This window comes from Stomoxys calcitrans, chromosome 2, assembly GCF_963082655.1.
Source record: "Stomoxys calcitrans chromosome 2, idStoCalc2.1, whole genome shotgun sequence".
Lineage (NCBI taxonomy): Eukaryota > Metazoa > Arthropoda > Insecta > Diptera > Muscidae > Stomoxys > Stomoxys calcitrans.
Window position 1 is genome coordinate 87,574,878 of NC_081553.1, and position 19,957 is coordinate 87,594,834.

Genomic DNA, 19,957 nt, shown 5'->3' on the forward strand with positions numbered 1-19,957 from the left:
TGTAGAACCTCGAAATCTTCGTGTGAAACCCCCTAAAGTATATATTTTTCCTTGATCGTCATGAGGTGTAAAGTCGGTCTTGCCTTGTCCATCCATCCGTCCGTCCGTTCATCTATTTGTCTAAATCAGTCTAGTCTTACGACTAAAGCAAGGCGCTTGAAATTTTGCAAAACTACTTCCTTCAAGTGCGGGTCGGTTCGGATTGTAAATAGGCCATATCGGTCCATGTTTTGATATAGCTGCCATATAAACCGATCTTGGGTTTTAACTTCCTGAGCGAGTAGAGGGCGTACTTACTATCTGATTTGGCTAAAATTTTGCATGTGATGTTTTGTTATGACTCCCAAATGCTGTGCTAAGGATTTTTCGATTCAGTCTATAACCTGATATAACTGCCCTATAAACTGATCTTTGATCTTGACTTCCTGACTCTCTAGAGGGCTGAATGATTTGGCTGAAATTTTGCGTAAAGTGTTGTGTTTTGTCTTTATGCCAAGTACGGTTCAAAACGGTTCATAACTTGAACCGATCTCCCGATTACACTTCTTAAGCCTCTAGAGGGCGCAATTCTTATCCGATTTGGCTGAAATTTTGATCGACGACTTCTTTAATTAATTTCAACATACGTGTCAAATATGGTCTGCATCGGTCTGTAGCCTGATACAGCTCTCATATAAACTACTGATCTCCCGATTTTACTTCTTCAGCCCATGAGGGGCGCAATTCTTATCTGCATTGGCTGAAATGTAAGCCTATAGAGGGCGCTGTCATCCGATTTGGCTGACATTTTGTACAACGGTTTCTTCCATTAACTACAAAATACGTGTCAAATATGGTCGGAATCGGTCTATAGGCTGATACAGCTCCTATATAAACCGATCTCCCAATTTTACTTCTTCGAGAGACAGAGAGAGAGAGAGAGCTGATACAGCTCTCATATAAACTGATCTCCCGATTTTACATCTTCAGCCCATGAAGGGCGCAATTCTTATCCGAATTGGCTGAAATTTAAGCCTATAGAGGGCGCAATTGTCATCCGATTTGGCTGAAATTTTGTACAACGGCTACCAACATACGTGTCAAATATGATCTGAATCGTTCTTTAGCCTGATACAGCTCCTATATAAACTGATCCTCCAATTTTGCACCTTCAGCCCCTAAAAGTCACAATTCTTATCCGAATTGGCTGAAATTTTACCCAATGACTTTTACTGCGGCCTCCAATTCTGCAATACAGATCGGAATCGGACCATAATTTGACAATAGCATACAAATTTCAATCCATTATCCTTTATTTGCCTAAAAAGAGATACCGGGCAAAAAACTCGACAAATGCTATCCACGGTGAAGGTATACAACATTCGGCCCCGGTAAGCTTAGCACGCTTTGACTAGTTTCATTCCGACTGTCTTTAGAAGGTTTTGAAGAGTTATTTTATTTTCAGAACATATATTTTAGAACTTTAATATACAAATTGCATTTTTTTTTTATTTTTATTTTTTTTTTGTCCAAATCAATTTTTGGTTGAACCAAAACAAAACCTTTCCCTATGACTGCATCAAAACACTACGCATTTTATAATTCAACTTTAGACGATAGGTGAAATAGTAGACAAATTCGACCACCGAAACCATGCTTAGACCAAGGCACAGATTGAAAACTCCACCCAAATCAGCTGAAATAGAAAACAAGGCCTTTACGAAATGGCAGCTCATGGGCAATATTTAACCATCATTAGAACTTACACAACAATCCGACCCAAGACATAACCGTAACTTTGTGTATTGAAGGGACAACTTGTCGGGTCAGAAATATGTGAGCAATAAACATGTCCTCGGAATAATTTAAATTGGCGCTGCACAAAGTCCAATAAAAGGAACAACAAAGTGGCAATTAAATAAATTATTTCGTTTCGTAATCATCTGTGGGGCTTACTAAAAATGGTTCACTGAATAGTTGTGCAGTAAAATGTCCGTTTTATAGGCCAATGTAGAATAGGTAACATCATGACAATTTGGCAAACAGTCTTCGCAGCGTACACTTTTGAATTTATCTGGAAAGGAGGGGGGGGGGGGGGGATTAAAAATATTTTTCCTTCAAAGAATGCAGGGGAAATATTTGACTGTAATCTTCTAAACTCACCAAAATCCTTTGAATAGTTTAGCGAATCATTCAGTTGACATTCTCTCATAGGTGTATCGGAAAAATTGGGCAAATGATAAGGAACGCATTTACACTTTTGCATAATGATACGACTTTCACACTCTAGTAAACAAGCCGCCTGACGATACACAGCCTGTGAAACATCTTCCGAGGTGAGACAATCACGTTTTTTCGGAGGCAATTCCAAGACATCGGCTGAAGATGCCTGCATCGTGGGAAATACTTCAATGAAGCTCTCTGCATTTGTGGTAATGGTTACAGAGGAGGCTGCCTCTGTGGCGAAATCTATGGGATGATGCACAAAGACTATGAGACCAGTTGAAATATTTTCGGGGGATCCTTCAAAACCTATAAAACTCAAACCTCCATCGACACCAAAGGTGTTTGCCGAAAATGGAACATAGGATAGATTTTGCGGATGATAATTGAAAGAGCAACAGGATCCCATAAAAGAGGTTGTTGGGGAAAAGGAGAGATATTCATGCTTTTGGCGACATGGAAATTCAACATTTCCCCAAAAGCAGCGCTTCACAAAATCGCTGCAACCCGCTCCCACCTCCATTGCTGTCTTATACATGGTCATGTTGTTCAGGCGCAATATCTCATGGGTTAAATCGTACATGGAGGTGTTGGAAGGAGACCATGTTTGATCGGTGAAGGCGTTCAAGTAGGAAAAACCTTCAGCCACTTGGCTTCGATCATAAGAGGGGGGGATATATCTAAAAGAAAAAATGTTGCTCAATAAAAAATTTTGAGCATTTAACTTCTTTTTAAACTTACAGTCGATCCATTAGTTTCTCCACACGATCTTCATTGATAATCTGTGGACTGCATACTGTTATACCCGGAAAGGGAACATCCGTAATGGCAATATCCTCGGCTATAGTATTCAGTATGGGATAGGAATAGAATTTTATCCATAGTTGTAGGGAAAGGTAAACAGCCAGAATGAAGAGGCTTATGAGCAGAGAAGACCAAACAAATCTGTAATCAAGAACTGTCATTGTCAGTTCAAAGTCATTTAAAATTCTATTCTTTCACTTTTGGCTTTACCTAGATACACCCGTTGTCCTGGTGGGTCTCAACAACCAGATACCGCTTACTTTGGTCCTTTTGGCATATTCCTGAAATGTATCGCCCAAAGCCAAACGAAAACGTTTCCACCAAATTTGAAATTTTTTACTATAACTCTGCATAGTCACTTCGTTTGAATGATGTTCTTCTCACGCCTGCCAATGACCGAGTGATGCGTCGCTCTTCAACGGTTTGCCCTAAAATACTTTATGATTGAACAGCAAAAGGCATTAATTAATAGCTAAATCCCTTTGTAGTACTATTTAATATAATTATAGCAACATTTCTGAATATTAATAATTGCCGTCATGTTGTGTTTAGTAGTCGTTCTATGCCTTGCCTATGCTCAACAATTAACATCCATCATTGAAGTACTTTTGTCATTAGCATTAGTCTTTACGATAATGATGAGATGTTCTCTGTCAATTTTATGGACAAAAGTTGTGATAATTAATTTTCCTATTAGTTTGCCAAATGATGATTATTAAATTAAATGTCGAATGTGAGTGAAGTGATAGGTGGGCCAAGTTGGAGGTAGACTTTAAAAGTGAAGCTACACTCAAGGATTTTAGAAAATTGGGCAAATAATAAGTGGGGTGTAGAAAAAGTAACAAGTGAAAATGCATTTTATGCAGCCGGGCCGAACTTTGGGTACCACCACATCTAATATATGTACATCAGGGTGATGACATTTTTCTTCAAAATTATATCCCACTGCTCGAATGTATGAACTTTTGCCTATTTATGAGTAAAATAATGTTTGTTCCATTAAAATACTAAACAAGTAAAAACGCATTAAGTTCGGCCGGGTCGAACTTTGGATACCCACCACCTCGGGTATATATGTAAACCCCATTTCGTCACAATCCAGTGAAAATTGGGTAACTTAAGCACCCAAATTCGGCACGGACATTGAGTGGTCTAATATATTGGGTTGCCCAAAAAGTAATTGCGGATTTTTCATACAGTCGGCGTTGACAAATTTTTTCACAGCTTGTGACTCTGTAATTGCATTCTTTCTTCTGTCAGTTATCAGCTGTTACTTTTAGCTTGCTTTAGAAAAAAAATGTAAAAAAAGTATATGATTAAAGTTTCTTCTAAGTTTTATTAAAAATGCATTTACTTTCTTTTAAAAAATCCGCAATTACTTTTTGGGCAACCCAATATATGCCACAATTCAATTTTATAAAACAATATATAGGTCTTTTTGGCAGATATATTAAATTATAAACCGATCTGAACCATATGAAGGTCGGATATCGTGAGGCTCAGAAAAACTCACTCTTTCAAATTTCAGCGAAATCGGGTAATAAATAAAGCTTTCATGGGCTTCAATCCCCTTATGGCCAGATCGGTCTATATGGCAGCTATATCTAAATATAGTCCGATCAGAACCATATTTAGGTTGAGTGTCAGAAAGCTAAAAACAACTCACTGTTTCAAATTTCAGCGAAAACGGTTAAAAAATAAAGCTTTTATGGACTTCAGTCGCCTTATTGGCAGATCGTTCTATATGGCAGCTATATCTAAATATAGTCCGATCTGAACCATATTTGGGTCGGATGTTGGGAGGCTTAAAACTGCGCACTATTCGCAATTTCAGTGAAATCGGATTAAAAAATAAAACTTGTATAGCCTTCAGACCCTTTATTGGGAGATCGGTCTATATGGCAGCTATATCTAAATATGGACTGATCTAATTTATAGTTAGCTTAGATGTCGGGAGGCTTAAAATAGCCCACTGTTATAAATTTTAGCGACATCGGTTACAAAATAAAGCTTTTATAGGCTTCTGAACCTTTATCAACAGATCGGTCTATATGGCAGCTATATCTAAATATAGTCCGATCTATACCATATGTGGGTCGGATGTTGGGAGGCTTAAAACTGCGCACTATTTCAAATTTCAGCGAAATCGGATACAAAATAAAGCTTTTATGGTCTTCAGACCCCTTATCGGCAGATCGGTCCATATGACAGCTATATCTAAATATAATCCGATCTCAACCATATATGGGTCAGATGTCGCGAGGCTTAAAACTGCGCTCTATTCCAAGCTTCAGCGAAATCGGATAAAAAATAAAGCTTTATGGCCTTCAGACCCTTTATCGGGAGATCGGTCTATATGGCGGCTATATCTAAATATAATCCGATCTGTACCATGTTTGGGTCGGATGGTGGGAGGCTTAAACCTGCGCACTATTCCAAATTTCAGTGAAATCGGATAAAAAATAAGACTTTTATGACCTTCAGACGCTCTATCGGGAGATCGGTCTATATGGCAGCTATATCTCAATATGGATCGATCGGTTCCATGTTCACATCAGATGTCGGGAGACTTAAAATAACCCACTGTTGCAAATTTCAGCGAAATCGGGAGACTTAAAATAACCCACTGTTGCAAATTTCAGCAAAATCGGGTAATAAATAAAGCTTTTATAGCCTTCAGACACTTTATCGGAAGATCGGTCTATATGGCAGCTATATCTAAATATGGACCGATCTATTCCATATTTAGGTCAGATATTGGGAGGCTTAAAATAACCTAAAAAAAAGTTTTTATGGGCATTAGACTCTTTATCGGAGAATCGGTCTATATAGCAGCTATATCCAAATATGGTCCGATTTGACCCGTTCAAAAACTTAACAAGCGTGCATCAAAAGGACATAACTGTGCCAAATTTCATCTCAATATGATTACAACAGATGGACGGACAGACGGATAGGCGAACAGACACACGGACATCCTTAAATCGTCTTTCGATTTTACGATGATCCGAAATATATATACTTTGTAGGGTCGTAAATTGATATTTCGATGTGTTGCAAACGCAAGGACTAAGTAAAATGAATATACCCCCTATCCTACGGTGCGGTGTATATAAAAAGGTCACAAACAAATCTCCTTGAAATTATATTTTTGTGAATAAACTTAAATTTTTATTTAGTCATACAATTCCACAATTGGAAAATGTGTCAAGTTTTAAAACTTTCGTGAAAAGCCACATAGCCTATGAATAAAATGAGATATAGATCATAACAAGCAAGAGCGTGCTAAGTTCGGCCGGGCAGAATTTTATATACCCTCTACCATGGATCGCATTCGTCGTTCAGCCTAATCGGATAAGAATTACGCCCCCTAGAGGCTCAAGAAGTCAAGATCCAAAATCGGTATATATGATAGCTATACCAGATTATGAACCGATTGGAATCATACTTAAAGCAGTTGTTGAAAGTGATACCAAAACTCCACGTTTAAAATTTCAGTCAAATCCGACGAGAGTTGCGCCCTCTAGAGGCTCAAGAAATCAAGGCCCAAGATCGGTTTATATGGCAGCTATATCAAAACATGGACCGATTTAGTCCATTTACACTCCCAACCGGCGTACAGCATCCTTTCGACAGACAGACTGACGGACGGACATGGCTAGATCGACTTGAAATAACATGACGATCAAGAATATATATACCTTATGGGGTCTCAGACGCATATTTCGAGGTGTTGCAATCAGAATGACGAAATTAGTATACCCCCATTCTATGGTGGAGGTTATAAAAATCGGTTTACATACGGCGGCACAGTCTTAGACTGACGGAACCCTAGTAATGCCATCTGAGAAATCTTGTTACAGCTAGAGGACAGGGTGGGCCTGGGGGTGTACTTTGAGAACCCAGGAACTGAGATCTGTTTTCAGGCGGTGATCCGGGCGATCATGGCATGCGTGAGGTGTTGTGGTACTTATGCGAGGATGTTGAGTGTCAATAACTTTATGGATAGTAAAATGGCCATAAGGGCAATAACAACCAGGACGGTAAGGTCACGAAGAGTCTCGCAGTGTAATAAGAAGATTTACGCCTTCTATGAGGATGACGCAATCTGCATCGTTTGGATGCCGGCCTATAACAGAGTAAGGGGGTATGAAAGGCAGGACTTCTTAAACCCGAAGCCTTTCTGGTCAACGCAGTCCGATTTAAGGGCGTGGCCGACAAACGCCCATGTAACACTGTGGAACAGTGAAACAGTTAGTGGGACGATAAAAATCCTATGGGGTAATCCGGATCTTGAGAGGACGAGGCTATTTCTGCAAGGAAGTAAGAAGGAGGTCGGTAAAGTTTTTGGCGTCATAACGGGACACAAAGGACTATGAGCTCACTGATGTAAAATCGATGCGTCAAGTTATATCATGTCTAGGGCATGTGGGAAAGATGATGAGACGTTCGAGCATTTCCCATGTCATTGCCCGGCTTTCGCGGCTCACAGACAACAATACTAAGGTGGGGACACAATACTAGAGTTGAACCAACTTAGAGGAGTGGTATGGAAAACAATTAATTTTTTCATAATTAGCACAGAATTCCTAACTTGATATTTTTTTGCGAGGTTACATTTTAGTTTTTAGAGTGCACAACAAGCCATTTGCGGTCTTAGGTGTATGTCCATAGGGGCATGGGGCGGATTAATACCTGCACCCTCGTTTCAACCTAACCTACTTTGTTTTTATTAACAACTAGCTGCGCCTTATTTCACTCTCTTCAATCCGTTAATCGGCGGATCGGTCTATATGACAGCTATATCCAAATCTGGACCGATCTGTGTCAAATTGAAGAAGGATATCGGAGGTCCTAACACAACTCACTGACCCAAATTTCAGCAAATCGGATAATAATGTGTCTTTTATGGGCCCTAAAGCCTAAATCGGCGGATCGGTCTATATGGAGCTATATTAAGATATAGGCCGATATAGTCCATCTTCAAACTAATCCTGCTTATGAAAAAAAAAGAATCTGTGCAAAGTTTCGGCTCAATATCTCTCTATCGGTAGCGTGATTTCAACAAACAGACGGACGGACATGGCTAGATCGTCTTAGAATTTTTCGCTGATCAGGAATATATATACTTTATAGGGTCGGAAGTGGATATTTCGATGTGTTGCAAACGTAATGACAAAAAAAATGAATATACCCCCATCCTTTGGTAGTGGGTATGAAAAACTTTGACTGGTTAGTGGATCATGATTGCTGATACGCCATGTATGTTCATCAGCACCTTTGTCAAATTGATATAAGAGAGGTCTTTCCATTGGGACAAGTGGATAGTGCATCCATTATCCGTTTAAGAAATTTGTTTCGGTAATACTTTATTAATGAATATGAATCTCATCTGAAACTTACTTCTTACCTAAGTCCATAGATTTGTCTGTAATGTTTTTGAGCATCAAATTCTTTATATTTGATACAATAGACCATTCTAAAATTACAACCACAATGTGTCAAATATTTTGCAAAAAAGCTGCAATTAATTTACCCTCTTTTATTGTTTATTTTTGTCGTGCTAAAATATGCACCAATACCCACTCAAGCTAGGTAAACGCTTAAACTAAACTCAAATATAATTAAAAATGTAAGTGTTCAAATTGCCAGTCCCCCCTCTAAATTATACTTGAGCTGAGACCTGCCCAATAAATTAAATCCGTTTATGGCGCAATCTGAACATTGTACCCTTTTTTCTGAAGCACTGCAGATACTTCGTTGTTCGTTTTGTTTTTGTGTGTTCAAATACATATAAATTAAAATAAGACGTACGAAGCCATTTTCTCACAATCCCCTCCATATTCTCACACACACACTCAAAGGGTAACAAGCTAACTCGTAATACTCGTATGTGATTATTAAGGGGTGAAGGGACCTTGTGGACCTTGAAAAAGGTATGGTAAAAATAGACCGAGGGTAAACAATCATAACGTAACTACACATGTACACAGAAGCACAGCATACACATACGTATACGGTCTCAAAGTGGGCAATTTCGTGTGAATATTTATGTGAGTGTGTGTGTGTGTGCTCTTAGATTAGCAAAGAGAAAAGGTAACAACAGTTTAACTGAAAACCCATTACTTGAAAAACTTATCAAAAATCCTTTTACAGGTAGACAGTAGGTTGGAACGTTGAAAAAATGATTAAGGCAATATGAACAATAAGGACTAAAATAGGGGCCTAAATTAGTTGGGGGAAGGAATCCAAATGTTCTATATGGGGAAGATGAGGGGGTCTAGCGTATGGTATATGACTGAAATAAATTACAGGATTCTCAACGTCATCTCTGAAATTACCGATATCGTCCTGTTTGCTGAGAAGATAAAGATAGGCCAATACGAGGAGCCAGGTTTTCCAGATAGAACGATTTCAATATAGGATGTAAAGGGTGATTTTTTTGAGGTTAGGATTTTCATGCATTAGTATTTGACAGATCACGTGGGATTTCAGACATGGTGTCAAAGAGAAAGATGCTCAGTATGCTTTGACATTTCATCATGAATAGACTTACTAACGAGCAACGCTTGCAAATCATTGAATTTTATTACCAAAATCAGTGTTCGGTTCGAAATGTGTTCATTCACCGTAACGTTGCGTCCAACAGCATCTTTGAAAAAATACGGTCCAATGATTCCACCAGCGTACAAACCACACCAAACAGTGCATTTTTCGGGATGCACGGGCAGTTCTTGAACGGCTTCTGGTTGCTCTTCACTCCAAATGCGGCAATTTTGCTTATTTACGTAGCCATTCAACCAGAAATGAGCCTCATCGCTGAACAAAATTTGTCAAAATTTGAACACATTTCGAACCGAACACTGATTTTGGTAATAAAATTCAATGATTTGCAAGCGTTGCTCGTTAGTAAGTCTATTCATGATGAAATGTCAAAGCATACTGAGCATCTTTCTCTTTGACACCATGTCTGAAATCCCACGTGATCTGTCAAATACTAATGCATGAAAATCCTAACCTCAAAAAAATCACCCTTTATTAGAACTGGAATAATTGCATTTAATAGAGTGCTGAAAAAGTTCATAGATGTTGGGAATTATACAAAAAAGCTCGAAATAGATTCTTAATGCCTGGATTATGCAGTGTCCCCAATAGTGTAGTGAAACCGTATGGATAGAAGGATGCAATGTGATTAACAAATTTATTTTCTTGATATAATTGGAGCTATGAATACAGGTGCTCGAGACGATTTACAATGTCAGATCCATAAGAATGCGGAAAAAGTATAAGGCAGCATTATGGATAAAAAATTTAAGAGAATGGGTGACAGGTTTATAGAAAAGAGAGAGAGAGGAAGAGGAATTTGAAATCACTATGGAGTAAGGAGTGGAACTGCAAAAGTTTCTGATCAGATAGAAAAATATCGAATATCACGTAAGCAGAAATGGAGTGGAAGAGGCAAAACGCTAATGCCACATGATGGAAAACAAGTAAAAGCGTGCTAAGTTCGGCCGGGCCGAATCTTACATACCCTCCACCATGGATCGCATTTTCCGAGTTCTTCTCCCGGCATCTCTTCTTAGGCAAAAAAGCATATAAGAAAAGATTTGCTCTGCTATTATTATATTATTACATGTTGGAGACCTGTGTAAAATGTCAGCCAATTTGAATAAGAATTGCGCCCTTTGGGGGCTCAAGAAGTAAAATAGCGAGATCGATTTATATGGGAGCTGTATCGGGCTATAGACCGATTCAGATCATGATAAGCACCTATGTTGCTGGTCATGAGAGGATCCGTAGTACAAAATTCAGGCAAATCGGATAATAATTGCGACCTCTAGAGGCTCAAGAAGTCAAGATCCCAGATCGGTTTATATGGCAGCTATATCAGGTTATTAACCGATTTGAACCATACTTGGCACAGTTATTGGATATCATAAGAAAACACGTCGTGCAAAATTTCATTCCAATCGGATAAGAATTTCGCGCTCCAGAGGCTCAAGAAGTCAAGACCCCAGATCGGTTTATATGACAGCTATATCAGGTTATGAACCGATTTGAACCATACTTGGCATAGTTGTTGGATATCATAACAAAACACGTCGTGCAAAATTTCATCCTAATCGGATAAGAATTGCGCACTCTAGAGGCCCAAGAAGTCAAGACCCAAGATCAGTTTATATGGCAGTTATATCAGGTTATAAACCGATTTGAACCATACTTGGCAAAGTTATTGGATATCATAACAAAACACGTCGTGCAAAATTTCATTCCAATCGGATAAGAATTGCGCACTCTAGAGGCTCAAGAAGTCAAGACCCAAGATCGGTTTATATGGCAGCTATATCAAAACATAGACCGATATGGCCCATTTACAATACCAACCGACCTACACTAATAAGAAGTATTTGTGCAAAATTTCAAGCGGCTAGCTTTACTCCTTCGGAAGTTAGCGTGCTTTCGACAGACAGACGGACGGACGGACATGGCTAGATCGACATAAAATTTCATATATAATATATATACTTTATGGGGTCTCAGACGAATATTTCGAGTAGTTACAATCTGAATGACAAAATTAGTATACCCCCCATCTTATGGTGGAGGGTATAAAAAGAAACACTGTTATCACGTTGCGGTGCAAGAGAATGTGCTGAGGTGTCCCTTATCACAGATCCAGAAATCATGCAATTCTATTGACTTCTTGATCATAGCATGTTCTTGGAGGCGAGGATCCGAGCTATTACGGAATGCTTTAAGACGCAAAGTGGAATAATCGAACACAAGTAAAAGGGCGTTTAGTTTGGCAGGGCCGAACTTTGGATATTCATCACCTCGGATAAATATATTAACCACCTTTCGTAATAACACGGTGAAAAATGCATCATTTATGAACCTATGCCAGGAAATTTCGATCTCCACCATATTCAGGAATGCTATGTAAGGGTTAACACAACTCATTGTACCTAATTCATCGGTTAAAAAATGTAGCTTAAATCGGGAGGTCGGTATATGTATTCAAGAGCTATATCAAAATGTTGACCGATCTGAACTAGGTTGAACAAAAAATGTCGAATATGGCAGCTACATCTAAATCTGGACCGATTTGGGCTGTATTGAATAGATGTGTCGGGGAGCCTAACAAAACTCGATGTACCAAATTTTAGAGAAGTCAAACAATAAATACGCCTGTTATGGACCCAAGACGCTAAATTGAGCGATCTGTCTATATGTCGGTTATATAAAAAAATAAATGGCGAATATGGCAGCTACATCTAAATCTGAACCGATTTGGGCTGTATTGAACAGATGTGTCGGGGAGCCTAACAAAACTCGATGTACCAAATTTCAGAGAAGTCAAACAATAAATACGCCTGTTATGGGCCCAAGAACCTAACTTGAGCGATCGGTCTATATGTCGGTTATATACAAAAAATATACGCTTCTTAGCTATACTCTGTATGAGTGTCAAGGAGCCTAACGCAACTCATTGTGCCCAATTTCAACAAAATCGGTTAGAAAATTCACCTTTTATGGGCCTAAAACTATAAATCCAGAGATCGGAATATATGGCAGCTTTATCCAAATCTGAATCAATCTGGTCCGTATTGAAACTGGTTGTCGAGGAACCCAACACATCTCGCTATACCAAATAAGGGCGAATCAAACAATAAATACGCCTTTTATGGACCAAGACCCTTAATCTATAAATCGGTCTATATGGCAGCTATATCTAAATCTGGACCGATCTAGACCGTATTGAACAAGGATTTCGAGAGGCCTAAAAACCCACTGTGCCAAATGTAAGCAAAATCGGATTAGACATGTGACTTTAATGGGCCTCAGACCTCAAGATCGGTATAAATGGAGACTATATCAAAATATAGTCCGATATAGCCCATCTTTTTTTAGTAAAAAATAGTATCTGTTTCACCTCAATATCTCAATTTTTATACCCACCACCGCACAGTGGGCCAAATGGCAAAAAAATTGGAAATAAGTCTACAACTTTTTATCTGTTGATTTTAGCCATACAAAATGTTCTAGACATTTGTAGAGGAGGACATAGGCTTTCAGAAAAGTGCTGTTGTTGGTCCATATCTTTAATACAGGGTGAGCTACAGGGTGTGAAAGTTGACCACTTTTGACTTCTCCAAGCTTCTGGGGGCCATAACTTTTGATCTACTCAACCGATTTACATGATTTAGGACTCTAGAGAAAGAGCTTGACAAGATCTAAAAAACTTATGCATAAAGTACCATGCCATCGTGTACTGTTAAGGAGTTATGAATTGTTTAATTTTAAAATATGAAAATTTGGCCTTGGTTTTTTTCAGTGTTTTTTTAATAACTCCGTCAATTTTAAAGCTATAAACTTCATACTTCACACAAATTATGCCAGCATATGTGTGCATAAAATACAAAAGGAATCACGTGAATATCTTTGGCGGTTTAAAAATGGCATCGTTTTCAATATGAAAAATATTTTTTTTGTCAAAAAATTGCAAAATTTTTCAAAAAAGATACTCCCATTTCCTTTAAGTTTTCGCAAACTTTGGCCGTCAAAGCATTATCATTTCTTTCCATTTTCACAAAGTCGAGGTATTAAGAAAAGTTTTAAGTGCTAATTTGGCTAATTTCGATATCAAACAACACCGTTATCTTAAGACCAAAATGGCCAATTTTTTTACTAAACTTCAAAAGTTTCTCACTGGAAAAAAAGTTCCACGGGGATTTTTTCGCTTTTTTTGAACTTAAATGAAAGCTTAAAATGTTCCCAACATTTTAAGGTATGTCTCGCCATATCCTAGCCATAAATGAGATCGTAGCGATCAAAATACTGAAAAAAGTCAATTTTCAAGTAGTGCTATATTCATTGCTAAAAAACAAGTATTACGTCACATTTTATTGCAAAGATGTTAAATAAACTTTTATTTGGTAACACTTCTTCTACAAAACACAAAAAGAATCATGGAAATATCTCTATTCTATTCCATTTTATGGAACCGGCAATAAAAAAGTCAATTTTTCAAAAAAGTCGAATTTCCCAAATTTTGTTTTTGTTGTCCTAATTGCACATGACACACTATAGCCATATTTACGCAACATACCTTATCGTAAAGGAAATTTTCATACCTTTCCAACGATGTATAAAACATTTCTCAACTCGGATTCTATCTACTCTAAAATTCATTTACACTTCATTAAACTCTATATAAAAATGTCTATTTGTGAAATGGAACCTTATATGGGGCCTACACTAAAACATTGATAGATTTGCCCAGGGTTTACAATACAAATGTGTTAGAATAAAAAAAGGTCTCCTGCCAAAGTTTAAAAAAATTGGAATAAAAATATGTGTTTTAGAGCGAAAACACTTCGCATCGGCGTGCGTTTATATGTATATTAGCTACTCCCAAAATAAAAAAGCATTTTAGTTTTGTATTATTTGATTTTATTCTCTACCAAATAATCTAAGGTATCAAAATTTAAAAGCTCTTTAATTTGAATGGCATCGGGATCGTCCTTATCTATATCGTCACATATTTTTGGTAGCCATTTAGTTCTGATGCTGTATAGTACCGGATCAGACGATAACAATAAATATTGAAGTAAATCATAATTTTGGTTAAATTTGGTGCTCTTTCGGGTATTGAAAAGCCGGAACTGTTTAACATCTCTATTACGGGATTCCTGAGCTTCTTCTGTAAGTTCTCCTAACGGAAGTATGTTGTATTCCACAATTTCCTTGCCATGATGTAAGACTTTATGTACTGTCGGTGTTAAAGCTTTCCACGAATATAAATCAGATAAAATGTTTTTTGTGTCATTACTATAAGCTTCAAATTTGGTTGAATTTATCATCTTTTTGCTATTGATTACAGCCAAAATCACTTTGAATCGTCTTAGCAAGTGTTCATCAAGACCGGTTATTTTAGATGTCGATACGGGGTCCTCAAAAAACCGCCTTGCCGAGTTGCCATCATTTGTGCTTCCGTATCCGTAAAGAGGTTTATCTATTATAAGTCCCTTTTGTTTAAACTCCAACTGGATTCGATTCTTCTCTTCCTGCCTCATTTTGTGAAGATCTTGGTTGTTTCTAGCAGAGACATCGCGGTTTCCAGGGCTAGTCCGATATTTAAGGTCATACGATAAATGCAAACAATACTCCATGAATCGAATTCTACAGTGCAGGGGCGAAATACCGAAATTGAGCGCATTTTCGTTTACTAAATTTTCATCAGACTTGTCCTCGAATTGCCCATTCTTCTTGCCACAAATATTGCATCTCCAATTGGACATAACGCCAGTTAATGCGTTTGCCACCTTTCCATCGATCATAGTGAGTTGTAGTTGAAACGAAACTTTTATATTTCTTCCCAATTGGTTTATAACAATCATGGGTAATGCAGCAATTTCTTCCTTTATTTCGTTCACCAAAGATCGTGTTGTGTTCCGGTCTTCCTTTGTATACTCAAACCGAATTGGGCGACATAAATATTTTGACCCAGGTGTTCTATTTATCCATATATCTTGAAATGCATTTTCTTTCGATGATGAAGATTGGTCCTTGTACAATCTCATTCTCAATGGTACTAATGATGCCATGAAAATTGATGCGAAGTTGGTATCTATTTCTGTTTGTTGCTTATATTCGGAAAATCCAGATGATCCATCACAACCCCATTTGCTGATCAAAACCACTTCGGAATTATTACATGTGTTCAACTGTTCTTCAGTAAAATTAGAAATAATTCTAACAGCTGTATTTTCAACAAGATCAGCAAGTTTCACTCTTGCTTTTAATTCGTCCACGTATATATTTGATGGCACCATTTTCGTCCTGGTGTTGTACAATTTATGTTTTGAGGGTAAACAACCCCATCCTTTTTCACGAAGAGCCTTCCTCATTGTTGAGTATTTGTTTCTTGAGAGGCCTAGGTTCAAAATCAGGGCCAGTGCATCTTCCTCCGTGAATTCTGTAGTCGATTTTGGAGTTGGAATACTTTCTACCATTCTCTTTACCCTTTTCGGAGATGCTAATGGTAAAACATCGACAATTCGTCCAACATTTTTTGGTTGTGTTTTTAACAATGCTGTTTTGAACGTATCTTTTATTAAATTTGGCGGATGTGCCGCCAATAGTTCCTCTTGTTTTTTCTTTTTGGTTTTCTCCGTAACTTCGTCGTATGCTTTGCTAGGCCGGCCGGGAATCAGCGGTTTAATTTCAATAAGTAGATCCGATTTCAGCCACTTCTCATACATTTTGAAAAACTTGATTTTTGCGAATGAACATTCTGGCAACCTTCTCTCAAATGATTTGTAGAATTTTTCAAGTTTGTCTAAAGCGTCTTTATTTAGCCTTATTCCATATATGTGGTCCAAAGTGTAAACAAGTTCCTTAAATGACTCCGTGTATGATTTGGAATCATTTTTGATGTCCCATACAATTTTCGAAAGAGTGGAATACTTCAGTATGACTTCCATAACTTATAAATGTCCTTTACGCCTCTACAAAATATAATGAAGAAAATTTGGATTTTGTTCAAATATTTATGCAATATATTCACAATTAATGACCCATTTCAGGTATCAGACGCAATCGTAAAAAGGGGTCCAAAGTGCCTCTTTTTACTTACTCTTCTATAATTATTTACCTGGACTCGAATTTGGTTAAAAAAAATGACAATGAATTTTTTATGGGTAGGTTTTTTCACATTCATTGATACGGTGGATTTCCTGGGAATTCGACATAGCGAAACAGGTAACATTTGTCTGCATCAAATCTTAACACAAATATATATATATATGCAGGTATATTTCTAGGTTACTTTTTATTCAAAAATCATCAGCTTACATTAAAAATAGATGTAGGTACTATACAAACGCACGCCGATGCGAAGTGTTTTCGCTCTAAAACACATATTTTTATTCCAATTTTTTTAAACTTTGGCAGGAGACCTTTTTTTATTCTAACACATTTGTATTGTAAACCCTGGGCAAATCTATCAATGTTTTAGTGTAGGCCCCATATAAGGTTCCATTTCACAAATAGACATTTTTATATAGAGTTTAATGAAGTGTAAATGAATTTTAGAGTAGATAGAATCCGAGTTGAGAAATGTTTTATACATCGTTGGAAAGGTATGAAAATTTCCTTTACGATAAGGTATGTTGCGTAAATATGGCTATAGTGTGTCATGTGCAATTAGGACAACAAAAACAAAATTTGGGAAATTCGACTTTTTTGAAAAATTGACTTTTTTATTGCCGGTTCCATAAAATGGAATAGAATAGAGATATTTCCATGATTCTTTTTGTGTTTTGTAGAAGAAGTGTTACCAAATAAAAGTTTATTTAACATCTTTGCAATAAAATGTGACGTAATACTTGTTTTTTAGCAATGAATATAGCACTACTTGAAAATTGACTTTTTTCAGTATTTTGATCGCTACGATCTCATTTATGGCTAGGATATGGCGAGACATACCTTAAAATGTTGGGAACATTTTAAGCTTTCATTTAAGTTCAAAAAAAGCGAAAAAATCCCCGTGGAACTTTTTTTCCAGTGAGAAACTTTTGAAGTTTAGTAAAAAAATTGGCCATTTTGGTCTTAAGATAACGGTGTTGTTTGATATCGAAATTAGCCAAATTAGCACTTAAAACTTTTCTTAATACCTCGACTTTGTGAAAATGGAAAGAAATGATAATGCTTTGATGGCCAAAGTTTGCGAAAACTTAAAGGAAATGGGAGTATCTTTTTTGAAAAATTTTGCAATTTTTTGACAAAAAAAATATTTTTCATATTGAAAACGATGCCATTTTTAAACCGCCAAAGATATTCACGTGATTCCTTTTGTATTTTATGCACACATATGCTGGCATAATTTGTGTGAAGTATGAAGTTTATAGCTTTAAAATTGACGGAGTTATTTAAAAAACACTGAAAAAAACCAAGGCCAAATTTTCATATTTTAAAATTAAACAATTCATAACTCCTTAACAGTACACGATGGCATGGTACTTTATGCATAAGTTTTTTAGATCTTGTCAAGCTCTTTCTCTAGAGTCCTAAATCATGTAAATCGGTTGAGTAGATCAAAAGTTATGGCCCCCAGAAGCTTGGAGAAGTCAAAAGTGGTCAACTTTGACACCCTGTAGCTCACCCTGTATTAAAGATATGGACCAACAACAGCACTTTTCTGAAAGCCTATGTCCTCCTCTACAAATGTCTAGAACATTTTGTATGGCTAAAATCAACAGATAAAAAGTTGTAGACTTATTTCCAATTTTTTTGCCATTTGGCCCACTGTGCACCGTAGGATAGGGAGTATATTCATTTAGTCATTCCGTTTGCAACACATCGAAATATCAATTTTCGACCCTACAAAGTAATTCGTCGTAAAATTCTAATACGATTTAACGATGTCCGTGTGTCTGTCCGTCTGTCCGTCCGTCTGTTGCAATCACTCTAGTGCGTTCAAAAAATGGGATATTGAGCTTAAATTTGGCTCAGATACGTCTTTTTGATGCACGCTGGCTAAGTTCTTGAACGTAGACCATATTTGGATATAGCTGCTATATAGACCGATTTTCCGATAAAGGGTCTAATGCCCATAAATGATTTATTTTTCATCCTATTTCGCTGAAATTTGAAACAGTGATTAGTTTTAGGTCTTCCGACATCTGACCCAAATATGGTCTACATCGGACTATATTTATATATAGTTGCCATATCTTCCGATAAAGAGTCTGAAGGCCATAAAAACTTTATTTTTTATCCGATTTCGCTGAAATTTGGAATAGTGCGCAGTTTTAAGTCTCCCAGCATCCGATCAAAACATGGTACAGATCAGTCTATATTTAGATATAGCTGGCATATAGATCGATCTGCCGATAAAGGGTCTGAAGCCCATAAAAGCTTTATTTTTTAAACGATTTCCCTGAAATTTGAAACAGTAAGTTATTTTAAGCCTTCCGATATCTGTCCTAAACATGGATTTGATCGGTCCATATTTAGATATAGCTGCCATATAGACCGATCTGCCGATAAGTGGTCTGAAGCCAAAAAAAAACTTTATTTTTTATCCGATTTCGCTGAAATTTGAAACAGTGAGTAGTTTAAGGCCTCCCAACATCCGACTCAAATATGGTTTAGATCGGACCATATTTAGATATAGCTGCCATATAGACCGATCTACCGATAAGGGGACTGAAGCCCATAAAAGCTTTATTTTTTATCCGATTTCGCTGAAATTTGAAACAGTGAGTAGTTCAAGGCCTCGCAACATCCGACCTAAATATGGTACAGATCGGACCATATTTAGATATAGCTGCCATATAGACCGATCTGCCGATAAAGGGTCTGAAGCCCATAAAAGCTTTATTTTTTAACCGATTTCCCTGAAATTTTTAACAGTGAGTAGTTTAAGGCCTCCCAACATCCGCCCTAAATTTGGTTCAGATCGGACCATATTTAGATACAGCTGCCATATAGACCGATCTGCCGATAAAGGGTCTGAAGCTCATAAAAGCTTTATTTTTTAACCGATTTTCCTGAAATTTTAAACAGTGAGTAGTTTAAGGCCTCCCAACATCCGACGTAAATATGTTTTAAATCAGACTATATTTAGATATAGCTGCCGTATGGACCGATCTCCCGATAAAGTGTCTGAAGGGCATAAAAGCTTTATTTTTTAACCGATTTCCCTGAAATTTGAAACAGTGAGTAGGTTAAGGCCTCCCAACATCCGACCTAAATATGGTTCAGATCGGATTATGTTTAGATATAGCAGCCATATATACCGATCTGCCGATAAGGGGACTGAAGCCCATAAAAGCTTTAGTTATTACCAGATTTAGCGGAAATTTGAAACAGTGAGTTTTTCTGAGCCTCACAATGTCCGACCTTAATATGGTTCAGATCGGTTTATAATTGGTTATATCTACCA

General features: G+C 37.3%; 2 protein-coding genes across 3 annotated transcripts in view; one reads left to right on the forward strand and one right to left on the reverse strand.

Annotated features, from left to right (window-relative positions):
* Positions 1–19,957, forward strand: part of LOC106080795 (uncharacterized) — an 857,102-nt gene that overhangs the window by 41,216 nt on the left and 795,929 nt on the right. The window lies entirely within an intron of this gene.
* LOC106087626 (sodium channel protein Nach) lies at positions 1,548–3,359 on the reverse strand. The gene is made up of 6 exons (XM_013252741.2): positions 3,217–3,359; positions 2,944–3,147; positions 2,143–2,882; positions 1,936–2,053; positions 1,746–1,855; positions 1,548–1,675 (listed from the first exon to the last, which is right to left on the reverse strand). The coding sequence occupies exons 1-6, from the start codon at positions 3,357–3,359 to the stop codon at positions 1,548–1,550; spliced, it is 1,443 nt and encodes a 480-aa protein (XP_013108195.2).

Bases quoted from the DNA above. Each gene is read 5' to 3' on its own strand.
- LOC106087626 (XM_013252741.2), bottom strand. From the start codon at position 3,359: ATGCAGAGTTATAGTAAAAAATTTCAAATTTGGTGGAAACGTTTTCGT. The intron at 1,856-1,935 runs GTAAGCCCCACA...GACTTTGTGCAG, and splicing joins TATTCAGTGAACCATTTTTA to CGCCAATTTAAATTATTCCG. The intron at 1,676-1,745 runs GTAAGTTCTAAT...TTTCTATTTCAG, and splicing joins GTCTTGGGTCGGATTGTTGT to CTGATTTGGGTGGAGTTTTC.